Source organism: Parasteatoda tepidariorum, chromosome 6 (genome assembly GCF_043381705.1).
Source record: "Parasteatoda tepidariorum isolate YZ-2023 chromosome 6, CAS_Ptep_4.0, whole genome shotgun sequence".
NCBI classification, from domain to species: domain Eukaryota; kingdom Metazoa; phylum Arthropoda; class Arachnida; order Araneae; family Theridiidae; genus Parasteatoda; species Parasteatoda tepidariorum.
In genome coordinates, this window is record NC_092209.1 from 65325084 (window position 1) to 65339686 (window position 14603).

At 27.4% G+C, this 14603-nt stretch overlaps 1 protein-coding gene across 1 annotated transcript in view; it reads right to left on the reverse strand.

Annotated features, from left to right (window-relative positions):
* LOC107439212 (Transglutaminase) overlaps positions 1-14603 on the reverse strand; it is a 52908-nt gene that overhangs the window by 19656 nt on the left and 18649 nt on the right. The window contains exons 3-4 of the mRNA XM_043053214.2: positions 1877-2101; positions 804-940 (exon numbers count right to left, since the gene is read on the reverse strand). Of these exons, the coding sequence (XP_042909148.1) occupies positions 804-940; positions 1877-2101 (362 nt within the window). The remainder of the gene's footprint in view (positions 1-803; positions 941-1876; positions 2102-14603) is intronic.

Below are 14603 nucleotides of genomic sequence, written 5' to 3' on the forward strand. Positions count from 1 at the left end.
ATAAAATAAAATAAAATTCGCTTAAAAAGCTCGTGTGATATGGTGATCTCACAAAAAGCAAAATTAATATAAAGGGTGCTAAATTTTCGACCGCTTTCTAGACCAAACTATTGAGACCACATTTCCCAGATCGTGGCTCTCCCTATATTTTAGGGGGCCCGGAATCCAACTCTGTCAACAATAATAATAATTAAAAAAAAAAAGTTTCAGTTTTTTAATTTTTTTTTTATTACTATTATTTTTTTTTACTATGCATAAATCATTTAAAAATAATTTACACTTATTAAAATAGCATTTTTTGCCAACTACTTACTATTGCAAACTTGAAATAAGAAGATAAAGTCATAATTATTGCAATAATTTGTACAATAATGTGCTTCTAATTTTATTGAAATTAATTCACACTCAGCCTACCAGCATTGCCTTCAGTGTGCAATGCTAAATCTTTCAAATCTGTCACTGAATAAAATATTTTTTTTTTTAAATTTTCTACTTTTTTAACCTTCTCTAAATTTTTCTTTATTAAATTTACTATTTTAAATATTTAAATCAATGAAAACGTTTAATTTTAAATTCGTATATCATCTAATAAACAAACTATAATAAAATGAAAAAATAAATTCTTTGCTCTAAATATATGTTCGAATTTTGTATATAAGAGAAGTTTTTATACATCGAAATATATATGGATGTATCTAGAAAAAAATTTAAAAAAAAACTGTTTTATAAATTATATCTGAAAAAGCAATAATTTTAAGTTAGAATACTGCTTTAGAAATAAATAATTATATCCATATACTTACTTCGATTAAAACAGAGTTCTCCTCTGCGCCTTCTAATAGTTTCGTTTGCCAACCGTCAGATGGCAACACTGAATTATCTAATTCCATCAAAGGACAAAATATCATGCTTCCCTGAGAATAGGAGGGGTTTTTAGCATCTGAAAGAAAAATTAAAAATTGGAAAAATGTAATTTTAATTAAATTGAATAAAAAAATATTAGTTGTATTTATAAAATAAAATTACGAATTTAAATGCAGAATTAAAAGATATACTCTAGAAAAATAAACATAAAAAAGATCAAGTATTTTCAGTAGTTCGTACATTTTTTAAGTTAGATTAAGTTAGACCAAGAACAAACTATACAAACAAAATTCTGAAAATAAGATACGCTTGTCTGTTTTTCTATTTTTGAAAATATCTTTGTCTAAGCGTAACTAACATTAAAATAAATTATCAGCTTCATTTAAAAAAAAAATTTTAACGTAAAAAAGAAATTTAAAAAAAAATTTTAACGTTAAAAAGAAATTTTAAAAAAAATTAATAAATCCTCAGCACAAAAATTTTTTATTAAATTACCTAAAATTTATTTATTTATTTGCATTATTTTATTCCTTAAAATTTTCAAAAAATATTTCAAGCTATCAAGCGCTGTTCTTCCAGTCAAATAAAGTAAATCCTCCATTTTTCACCTTTTCTAGATGCTTTGTGTTATATAGTAATAATCTCTCATCAAGAATTTGCTATGAATCAAAAAAGAAATAATTTTAAAAATAATTTTCGGGGAAAAAAATTAACATAAAATTAAAATGGCAAAGAAAGAGTGCTACGCGATTCCATGTATCGCGTATTCTTATAGGATCGCGTATCCTATAAGAAAAAAGAAATAAATAAATAAAAATAACTATGTCTCTAATTTATACGGAAACTTAGAAAGTTTTAAACAAAATCAATGCAATATTTTAATGTCTGTTACATTTTCAATAACCATTTACTAATGACCTTCGAACACTACTCCTTAGTATGATTTAAAGTACAAAAATTTATACTATACAGTAAAAGCACAATAAAATTGCGGCACAAAAAGACTATTTACCTTTGGCAGTAAATACAATGCACACAACATCTTTTTCTTTGTCATAACTTCGGTTAAGTTTGATTCCCAATTTAAATGGAAAACCCCTTCGTATGACTAGATTTGGGGTATCTGACTGCACTATGTCATAGTCACCAGTAAAGTGGGCGGTAACATTTTCATCAATGTGATAATCTATTCCTTGAACAACCAGTACTCCTTCTTCAGGTCTTTCATCGGCCGAAACTGAAAAAAAAAATCAATCGATTAAATACTGAAAATTATATGGAAATACGTAAATAAAAATATCACTGAGGAGAAAGTAAGTTCAAAATTACCGCAATATGGAGAAATTTACAGTGTTTCTGGCTCTATGGGAACACCAAAAAGCACGGTAGTTTCATGTTTTGGAAATGATTTTGGTAAAATTAACAATAAATATTGTATTATAACATATGCTAAAATTTTGTAAATGTGGTAATTTTTTGATGATACCTCATAACAGTGGTTCCCAAAAGGTGCTCTGCGGAACCTTATGGTTCCGTGGAAAGTCAAAGGAGTTCCGTGAGTTAGGACTTTTTTTTAACCTGTAATAGTTCAATATATTGAATAAATTGCTAAAAGGATATGCATTTACAAACGATCGTATCAGCATTTCGCCTTGCATTTTAAATTCAAAATTAAATAACTAAATTCAAGAATTACGAATTACTTTTCTTCGGTAACCATTCTCACATTTTATCATCACAATTGGGTTCTTTTTTAAAAACCATAATTTAGTTTGCTTTATTCAATTTGATTCACGCATGAGCCAAAAACTAATAATCTGAAAGCTAGAAAACCTAATTTTAAGATTGTTATTGATGAAACAATGAAAAAATTTCATTTTCTTCACATTAAATGTTTCTGAATTGTTTTAAAGGTGATTTCTTTAGTAGCATATTTACACCTGCTAATTAGCTTTTTTTTTGTATATTTTACTAAACGTGTGATAATAAGAGCTATAATTTTGAAAACCAGAAATTCCGGAAACCATGAACATAAAAATTATCAAACTATCAAGAATTTAAATAACATATATTTCGGTTTTATTACCAAAATATTTAACCAGAGATGTCTTTGCCATAAAGTACGATAATTTTGCCATTTTTTCCTCGGTGCAAAATTTTACGCGAAGCTAAAAACTTGGATTTTAATTTCACATTATGTGTAAATATGAATAGGATATCAGGAATATATATTTAAATAATGAAAAAATGTGCGTCTGTCAAGACAGTGTATCGCAATGATAGCAACAATAAAATATAAGTATTTCTCCTATGATTAAGTTTGCTGAACCAAATAATATTGCACTATTAAAATTGTGAAATACCATGAATACCCTTGACTTTTCAAAATCACTCTCTTATACATGCGTTTTTTTTTCTCCTTTTAATGTATGATTAATTAAATACAAAAATAAGTAAGCGTTTTCTTATACAAAATTAGTGTCTTACATTTTTTTCCCTTTAAAATGGCTCAAATACAAAATTTTCTTATTTTTAACTTTACAATAAAAGAAAAATATTTAATCATTTAAGAAAGACACTTGCAAAGCCAGCAAAAAAATAAAAGTTTTAAAAACTAGATCAATCATTTACTTTAACATTTATTGATTTATAAAATCGAAGATCTTGAAATGATAGTTATCTTTTAACAAGTTAATTACATACAATTAAACGTATAATAACTTTATAAACCTTTTGATATTGTAAAATTAAATTATACCCATTGAAGCTATAACTTTTTTCACGAAATCATTTCTGTTAGAGGAGTGTTAAACAAATGTCCTTGGGGCACTGCCTGCACCATCATATCTTTATCACGATTCGGTAATTTTAGGCAAAATAGCGTGTCATGCTAAACAGAAGGTGAAAACAATAGTAATTTGCAACCATCTTGAATTTTTATTGGATGGAAAATATTTCAATATCCTTTTCAGGATGCATAATTCATTTTTTTTTTTGTAGAAACCACTAACCTCAAGTTTAATCCTTTTCCTAAGAAAAAAATTCTACATACTTGTCCGGATTTTTTTCTGTGCAGCTGTTTAGCAAACCTTCTTTGAATTTAAATGGGTTGCAATGCGTTGGTGTTTTCAGTGGATATATTGAAATAATGCTACGATGAATAAGATATTATTGTAAATATCACATTCGTGCAATATTGACATAAGTCACGCATACTATAAGGTAAGACTTAATGCATTCTCTTCTCCGTTTATTTTGTGAATTGAAAGTGCTAAACTCTTACAGCAAAACGGCAATAAAATGACGCAATTGACAGAAGTGACACAAAAAGGAATTCTCAAAATAATGAGTTCAAAATTGCTGAACCATAATATCGATAAATAAAACCATAATTTTCTGCAACCTTAATAAAATTCCAAATTGAACATTTTCCTCGTTTATCTTAAACCATAGTACCACGTAATCAACTTTAAAAAGGATTAATTTGAACTATAATATTGCACCATTTAGCATTATATTATTATTGTAGCGTATTTTCCCAATTGATGGTTCCAGGAATCAGTATTATAGATAAACATTGAATCATTTTTTTGAGAATCTCTTTACGTGTTTACTCCAAGCAAGAATGTTATAGCTAAACAAAATATCAAGTTTCGTTTTTCAGCCTTCATAAGGAGTCGTTTTGAAATCGCTAATTGGAAAGTTTAAATGGGAGACTCAATTCCAAAGTAGTTTTTAGACGTTAAATTGAACAAATACAACAATGAAAAGGTTTTAAAGCTAGTAAATGCACATTTACATGATGTTTATAAAGTCGCTGCGCATCTCCTAAGATGTAATAGGGAGAGAAAGCATTTCTACGTTAGCTTACATACAATCTCATACGAAAGATTTCAAGCAGCTGTGCATGCTGGTGTTTATTTTAGATTCTACGTTGCGTTGACGTTGTTAGCGTTACAAAGACAGAACTACAAGCACGTTGTTGATAACTGTTAAATGCTGTTTTTTGTTTAAGCCTAACTTCGAATTAAAAATATGAACATGGAATGAGAGCTTGAAGAAATGTATTGATACAATTTAGAAATGAATCGTGTTACAACAATTGGTTGAATTAATTAAAAACAAACTCATACGCACTTCTAATGCGCATGGACAATTATTTCAAATCTTATGCACGGAAGCAGATGGAAGCTACCGTAAATTTGTGAAATCTCCCTAATGCCACTCTTTCTATATGTACTTTCTGAACCACGATGGCTCAAGGGATAGAGCGTTCGTTTTCCAATGAGGTGAACCGAGTTCGAATCCCGGCAATAGCTGGCCGATACGAATTCCGCATCCGGTTTGCACCGACCACAGTGCTGACGTGAAATATCCTCAGTGGTAGACTGATCACGGATTAGAGTACCCTTGCCGTCAGACTAACCGCGGGAGTTTCTCGTGGTGTTCCTCTCCATGTAACGCAAATGCGGGTTAGTTGCATGAAAAGTCCTCCACGAAGACAAATTTCTCCCAATATTTGATCCTGGAGTTCCCTTGTTTTCTGGATTGGGCTCAAAATTACAAGGTTACAATATATCTACTTTATAAGTTAAAAGTACAGAAATTCTGCTGGAGGGCTATAAAAACTATGACACATTTTCAGGAAGTAACACCACAAAGAGCTTGCACGTTTTCAAAATGAAATAATAATGATAATAATAATAATATCGTGCAAACGTGCTACAGCATTAATAAGGTGTAAGATTTAATCACGTTTTCACACAAATTGAACTTCAACATCATATAATTAAGTATAAGAAATATTAATTTGGAACCACATTATTGAGTCCAGAGACAGTCTGAACGATATAGTCTAAGGAGGGAGAAAGATTTCCATAAAAAAAATTTATGATAAAAATATAGATAACCTCACTCAGCGTAAATCGAGAAAAACAACGAATATATCTAATTTAAATATCACGGTCAAGGGCAAAATTCCTATGATCAAGGGTATTATAGTCAATAAACATACATTTATTTAGATCTAATGAAATATTTGAAAATACTCTGGTATCTAAAATACAATTTTTTAATTGTGCTGCTTAGCATATTTTGAATTTTATACGATAAAAGAACTTGGCACAATCAATAGTTCAGACAGGATTTTTCATTGAAATGAAAGTCGTGTTAATAATTTCGTACTTAAGCAGAAATTAGGTAAATGCTGAAATAATTATATGGCAAACATATATTTACAATCCTTTTTTTTGTTGCTGAAATTTTAAAAAAATGGTAGTCTGAGTAGGAAAAATTGCTTAGAGTTAATTTAAAAAATGTTCTTTTTTTTCTTCCAAGTACAATAAAAGGCGTTTCAATATAAAACCAGCTAAATCCCTTTTCTAGAATTTTAAAGAGTGGAAAATTTTTACAGATGGGCAACAGGTTTATTAAATAGATCGATCTATACAACGCTAAACTCATAATAGTTTGCTAATTTGTCTCAACTTCGATGTGAAAAATAAAATTATAATGTTTTGGTTAGTGTTAAAGTAAACCATATATCCGTTAAATGTGGTTCTCACTATCGTATAATCAATAATAATTAACACAATTAAAAGATTTAACATCATCCAATACGTGATTAGATGTAGAGTACGCCACATAAAAAACTGACCAAAATGAATAACTTTTGATCCAATGATTGGATCTTCACGTTTCAGGACTCAATCTTAATGGTTCGACAGGGTTACCTCAAATATGCTAATTAATAAGGGTAGATGATATTTCAAGTTACGAAATCAGACACAAAACGTACTTTTTCTGAATAAACATACCTTTTTTAAGATGGATTCGAATTTCTGGCCCCGTAAATATAGCCGCAATCAGGGAAATATAGTCAAAATAGTTTGGTCAGGAGAGGGGCCCAAAATTTCGGTCCCTTAATGTTAATTTGATTGCTATATCTCGAGAACTTTTTAAACGAATTGAAAAATGTTGGTATGCAAATATTAAAATTTTTTTGTCCAAAGATAATTCCATGCAAAAACCAAATTTTTGTAAATATTTAAAAAATTTTATAATTTAATACTGCAATAAGCAAAAAAATTTTGAATTTTAAAGTAAAAAAAATTTTTGCATCATATTCAAATTTGTAATTTCACATGGCAAAATACAACAATTGAGCAAAATTAGTCTTTTTTATAATTTGAGAAATCAAATTATAAAAAAGTCGCATATTTTCACTGTATAAAGTTCAACAATTAAATTTTGTGAATATATATTTAAAAAAAATTGTTATTTATTTACTAAAAAACTATATAATTCTTATTGAATTTAAAAAATACTTTTATGTGTATTCTTCATTTCAATCAAATACGAAATTACAAAAAAGAGTAATTTATTTTTTTGAATTTAATTTGTAAGAGGAAAAGTAACATTACAAACAATATCTTAAATTCTTTTTCATTTCCTTTCACCAAATTTTTTTTTTATGTCTCATAATTAATAAGATTATAGAATCTTTGCCATTTGAGCAATAAAAAATCAGCAGCTGCAGTCAGAATTTTTTGTGCAAGGAACTATTTCATTTGTTTTGCGACCACTGACAGTTTAAATTAGCGAATTGCGTAATAAGCTATACTTTCTAAACTCAGACTTTCCGCACGAAATATTATTAAACGAAATAACAAAAAAAAACTTGATCAATGAATGTTGGTAAAGAGGCAACCCCACCTCAGGTGCTATCCATTTGCCGACCTTGCCCATCCAATTCGCCTAAGTTGACCATGGGATGGGACCAGCTTTTTTAACCTTGGATCATTAAAACACCACCAAACAGGATTCCCTGTCCGGTACTTTTTTTTATCTACTTCTTTCATCGAGTCTGTTATTATAACTGGAATTAACAATGTGTTATTTTCCACTGCTATGTTGTTTGAATCACAACAACATAGTTTAGTGTTGCTGGTCCATTGAACAAACTAAGCCTAGTTTATGAAAGGCATTGAGTAAACTGTTCCAAATGTTTATTGGCTTTGTAATTTAAAAGAATAGATATGTATTTGAAGACTAAGCTCATGTTTACATTTTTATCTGGATTTAATCAAGATAATGGAATAAAATGTCCCGGAAATATGTATGAGCTACTTGCAATAAGTATAAAAAATAAATTTATTATGTGGTTTAACTACTGTCAGCATGTTCGAAAGCTAAGTTCTATTATTTTTTTCATAATTTTGAGGATTTGTTTCAACTTCATACAAGGCCATTTTCATAAAGTAGTCCAAGAACTTATTGAAGTATTTTTACAAGGCAATTATTTTTATTTTAAAAACCACGTAATTTCATGGCTCTTTTCAAAGTTCGATAAATCAAACAAAAGTTTTCATAAAAAAAAATGTGAAAAAAATCTCATTTAACAGAATTTCATAATTTTCGTATTTTATGATACTCCTTTTTTTAAAAAAATAATAGAGGCAAATAATTATTTATTAAATGCTCGATTGATAGATAATTAACTTCGATGATTGATTTAATACATAAACTCCTTAAAATTAATGTTTAGATCTGAAAAGGGATGTTTTTTATAAGGCCCTTGAAAAACTACGATAAATTCCGAAAAGAACATTAATCTTCGATTAAAGAAAAATATACTGAAGAAAGCAAAGACATAATTTTATTAACTGAATAAGCTGAAATGACGACAACAATGGATAACTTTGTTAATTTATAACTATATTTTGTTAAATTCGAAAACTATAAAAATGATTTTTTCTAGTTATAAATTAAAAATAGTGTAATTAAATAGAAAGTTAAAAATAAGCAAAAAGTAATATCTATTAGAATAACGAGATAATGAGGCCTTAAAAAATACAGAGAGAGTTTAAACATAATTCACGCTCAGAAAAATTGTTTAACGAGGAACAGCAAAAACGGTACTTAAAATCAAAATACTGTGTAAATTTACTAAAATTTTCCCTACGTATTGAACAGAAACAAGTAACTGTTATGTTGAACAGTGTGATTTGTTTGTGATACGATTTTATCATAAGTAAATAAATAACCATAATATTTTATCGTAACTAAGCATCGTACTAAATTGGCATACACTGTAAAAAATTCCAGATCAAGTCTCGTTATGAAGTACCTGCAATTTGGATGCATTGTCCGTAAAATATATTTTTTCCATAAAATGTTATACCGTAATTTGTACTGTAATATTTATTTAATCGGAGTGATTCACTGATTTTGTTGTATTTATTACTGTAAAAATTACGGTATATCAGATTTTTTGTTCTCTTGCATGTTTTGGTAAAAATGGATTATACTGTAAAAGTTCCAGCAACCCAAAAAGCTGCACTTTTTACCGTAAGTTTATAAAGGTACATTATAAACTTATAGTTTCTAGAATACTTTAACAATCCAAATAAATAATTTATTATGCTTTAGGAGATTTATTATGCTTTATATATAATCCTTTTAAACTTATAGTTTCCAGAATACTTTAACAATCCAATTAAATAATTTATTATGCTTTAGGAGATTTATTATGCTTTATATATAATCTTCTTAAACTTATAGTTTCTAGAATACTTTAACTATCCAAATAAATAATTTATTATGCTTTAGGAGATTTATTATGCTTTATATATAATCCTTTCAAACTTATAGTTTCTAGAATACTTTAACAATCCAAATAAATAATTTATTATGCTTTATATATAATCTTCTTAAAACTTTACAGAAGTTTTCTGCTGCTCCCTTAACCACGGTAAGTGTTAAGAAGTAGGTATATATATATTTGTATAGAAAAATACAAATAAAATGAAAAAAAGAGAAGTAATATTTATAAAACTGAAAATAAAGAAAGAAAAAGTTATGACCATAATTCATTAAGTAAATTAATTCAACTTCACTTAAGAAAAACGGTAATTTGAACATTTTTAAACAATTTGGATCAATGAAGTATAAATAACCCTAAACGATAATACCGATAAGATTTTCCATAAACTTAATAAATTATACCACGGTTTTGTTCTATCTGAACCGTTTTAAAGCATAATAAGATTTTAGAAGTATGAATATAAGTCGCAATAATAAGCCTAAACTTGGCCTACACTGTAAAACATTCCAAATCAAATTACGCTATAAAGTACCCGCACTTTAGGTGCATCATCCGCAAAGTCCATTTTGCCGCTATATCTTTTTTAACAGCAAAATATTATACCGTAATTTTCATTGAGATATTTATTTAACTAGAGTGATTCTGTTTTTTACGGTATTTACTGTATAAATTATATTATATATTTATTATTCCGAATATGGATTTTACGGTAAAAGCTACCTTCACACTGTGTATACCCGTACTTTTTAGTCTAAATCAATTCAGAATTTTTTTAAAGTGCTGCGTTAAGTTTGAAGAAAATTTAAGGTATCCGACTAGTTTCAACAATGTTACTTTAAATATTAATATAAAATTTATAAAAACTAGTTCATTTGTTTTATTATCTGTAAAAACTTATAGAACTAGCAGAAAATGTATTACTATTATTATTTTTAATAAATGGCCATTTTTTAGTTTAAAAAAATTTAAAAAAGTTTTTTTTTGCATATACGGTAAACACTGTAAAAAATTTCGATCTCCTAAAATAAAAAAACCTTTGAAGATTTTATTTCGATGGAGTTTAAGGATTTTATTTTTTTCTATCTTATCTGAACTATCTTAAAAGCAAGTGCATATACTACTGAGTTAGGGTTTAATGTAGTTAAAAAGCAAATTTTTGTAAAAATTTCAGCACTTGTCTTTGCTGAAAAACATGCAAAAAAAATCAAATTCTACTTATTTTTGTTGCCTTTAGTTCAGAACATGCGTGCCATAATCATAAACACTCATGACAACTTGCAGACAATTATTTTAAAAACAACATCAGATATCGCGCGAATTGTGTAAAATGTCATGCAAAAAGTGAAAAAATCCGATTTTGAGATAAGCGTATTTAAAGACTTAAAATCACTAGTCTACCCAGTGTTATTACCCTGCACAAAAACTACTATAACTTAGTAATTAATTAAGTATAAACAAAAGTAAAGTATTTTTAGAAAACTAAGAGTACAGGAATTCTAAATTTACAATAAACTCAATTTTAAAACTTTTGCCTTAAAATAATGATTTTGTACTAATCTGTACCTTAAACGACACTATTGGAACAAGGTCCAAAAAGTTTCAGAATTGTTTTGTGGCAAATTTACACTAGAATACATCAATTTTTCTTCATTTAACATAATAAATTAATTCAGCACAATTATTTTACGAATTTTTCTACCTAATTCTAAAAACATAAGCAATAAAATAACTTTAATTAATTCATTAAAACAGCTGATGAGCGTTTTGAAATATATATATCCTTGTTAGGTATAAGGTAGGTCAAGACCAGGTATGTTGTGATTGTTATTTCTTTTTTTAAAAAGGAAATGGGCGGAAACGTAGGTCAAGAGTCAAATAGACTAGATGAGAATTAAAAAGAAACAACTATGGAATGATAACGACCCATGAAGCTTTTTCTGTAAGAAAGACTCGCTTTTTTTCAATTAAAGAGAATGATCAGCGGTTTTTATATTTCCCATTTCACTTGTGAATCATCTCGCTTTTGGAAAATTAGTTGATGATTTTCTCTTCGTCTTATTAAGGAAATTGTAAAGTGAAACTTTATTTGCTGAACTAACAAGATGGTAATTTATTTAAATTGCATAGCAGAAACAATTGAAAAGAACTTGAACTTGTTGGCTCAAACTAATTTCACATATTTACGAAGAAATAGGCTTAATATATATAAAACAGACTTAATATATATAAAACGCTGTTAACAGAGCATATTTTTAACATTAAAAAATAATTGAAAACCTTGGGAATGATACATGTTAAATGAAATTATATTGCATTTCCTTTACGAAAAAAAAAGGCTCACCTTGTATAATAAGCTGTTAACAAAACATATTTTTACATTGAAAAACAAATTAAAAACTTGGGAGATATACTTGTTAGCTGAAATTATTTTGGCATATTAACGAAGAAATAGGCTTAGTATATATAAGATGTTGTTAACAGAACATATTTTAACATTAAAATGCAAAGGAAAAACTTGAGAGATATACTTGTTAGCTGATATTATTTTGGTATATTTACGAAGACATTGGCTTTGTATATATATAGAAACCTGTTTAAAGTGCATGTTTTTACTTTTTAAATTAGCTTGGTAGAATAATTTATTAATTCATGGTCAAAACATTCTGGTAAAATTACCGTACTCTATTGTAATGATATTTCTGGTAAACAAACATAATTCTGTTTAATAAAACCAAAATATGCGCTATTTAAATCATTTATTTGTAATTTTTTCGCTCATATGCAGTTCCATTCATTTGGATTATGTTTAAATATTCCATTCATATTTATCGAGTTCTTATTGCCAAACATTTAGTAATTTAGTAAAGAATATAAAACTGAAATGTAAATGTAACCGAATAAATAGTTTTTATGCCATTCTGTAAAATACCATGATAAAATTGCGAAATTTTACCATGTTTAGCAAATTTTTTCCCATATTATAAAGCCATATTTTTTTGATAGTTTTGCCAAAATCATTTCCAATGAGCTTCTGTAAAAATTAGTGAATTAATTAGAAAAGCTGAGTTTATAGTTGGATCATAATATCAATACCTTGATATGGTGAAAATTTTTTCTGAAATCTTAATAAATTTTTAAATCCAGCTTCCCTTTAAATTGATTCATAATATCATGAACGGTTATAATTTTAACATCAAAATTTGAACTTTAAACTCTATAAAATGGTGAGAATTTGTTGAAACCGTAACAAATTCTTAAATTAAATCATGTTTCAGTAGAAGTTGAATCATAATATCATGAAACCTTGTACAATACCTTGAATAGTACGGTGTGAACTTGCTGATTCCTGTTAAGTTCTGCATGGTCAAAACAACCGAAGATGGTAAAATTTTCCGCACTTTTGGCTGTGTGGGAACATTAAAAAGTTCGGTAATTCTAACCAAAGCGCTTTGATAATGATTTTGGTAAAATAATATATAAAATATGGTTTTATTACATATGTAATAAAAATTGGTAAATTTGATAAAATTTGGTAATTTTATCATTGTACATTAAAACAAGGAATAAAAACCATTTATTCAGGGGAATTTGCTTTTTAGTTATTTATTTTTCACTAAAAGTGTGGTAATAAGATCTATAATTTTGAGAACATAAAATACCGGTGAAAGATTGTCACACCAACGGAAAAATTTTAAAATATTTTTTTTAATTACCATACAATTTGGGTTTAATGCTAGAATATGTTTAGTTTTTTTTTTTACCAGAAATGTCATTACTAGAGAGTGTGGTAGTTTTACCAGAATTGCTTCTTCGTATAGTTTTGTATCATCAATTTTAAGAATTATGAATAAAATACAGTTAAGCCTAACTCCATATCAGTTGTATAACAAATTTTTAATTCAATTTTTTTATAATGTTCCAACATGAAGTATAAAAATACAGTAACCCATACACAAATTGAAGTAGCAAATTCCGTCCAAAAAAAAACCCCTACAGTTTCTAAAATCTAATAAAAAAAAAATACATTAATGCACATGAAACAATGACCTACTTTTTATAAAAAAAATTAAAAAAAATTGAAATCTGAAACTGTTTTCGTCACATTAATTGCGATATGCGAAGGTCCGAATTTAATTAAACGTGTAACATTCCATCTGCAGAGGGAAAAAAGTTACCTGGCAGTTGCAATCAGGGATTCATTAATGTAAAGATACTCGAAGTGTGACCTTCGGTAATAATAAAGTGGCCACCTGCGATTGCAAGAAAAAGGAGAAGTGTTTTTTTCTGAATAATTTGAAATTAGAAAGCAACAGATTCGAAAGTTCTATCAACGAATTGAGAAAGAAATATTTTGAATATCTACGCTAGGTGTGTTTGCGTATTAACATTGTGAATTGAAGAAAACAAACGACGGAGCAACATTTACTGTGGCAAATTAACAAAAATTAAAATAATGAATAGAATTTTATATTTCATTTAAATGAGTTTAGTTACTAAAATCTCAATTGAAAAAATTTAATTAGCATATTTTGTTGAATAAAACACACTTTAGTTGTTTTCCATCTAAATAATAACAACCTAGCATATTTAAAATTGAAACAATTGAATATCCGATTTAAACGCGTGATGTATTTCACGTATTAACGTATATTCCTGCTTTATTTCATTTTAAATAAGCATTTCTATTTCATATAACTATTTTCTTCGCAAATGTTTTAAAATATTTTTTGAATTTAATCAAGAAGATGAAATAATAATTTGAAACAAAATAATCATGTATAATGAGGGTAGAAGCTTAAAAAGTTAGAAACTTATAAATTTAAAATGTCCGAGTCGAAAGCAGTTGTTGTCGAATTTTTCTCTAATTAGCGAAAAATAATTTTTTTATTCAGTAGGGGAGAGTGGGGTCAATTGTAACATTTTTTGCTTAACTATTTTTAACTAACAAAAAATCCAATATATTATTAGTATTAATTGACAGACGAGTAAAGTAGACTATCCTCTACTAGAAAAAAAAATAAATACCTGATTTTAAATGTTATTATATTAGTTATTAACAATTTTTGACAGTCGTGCACTTGTTACAATTGTCCCCACTTACGGGGTCAATTGTAACAGTTCATAAATTCAACTA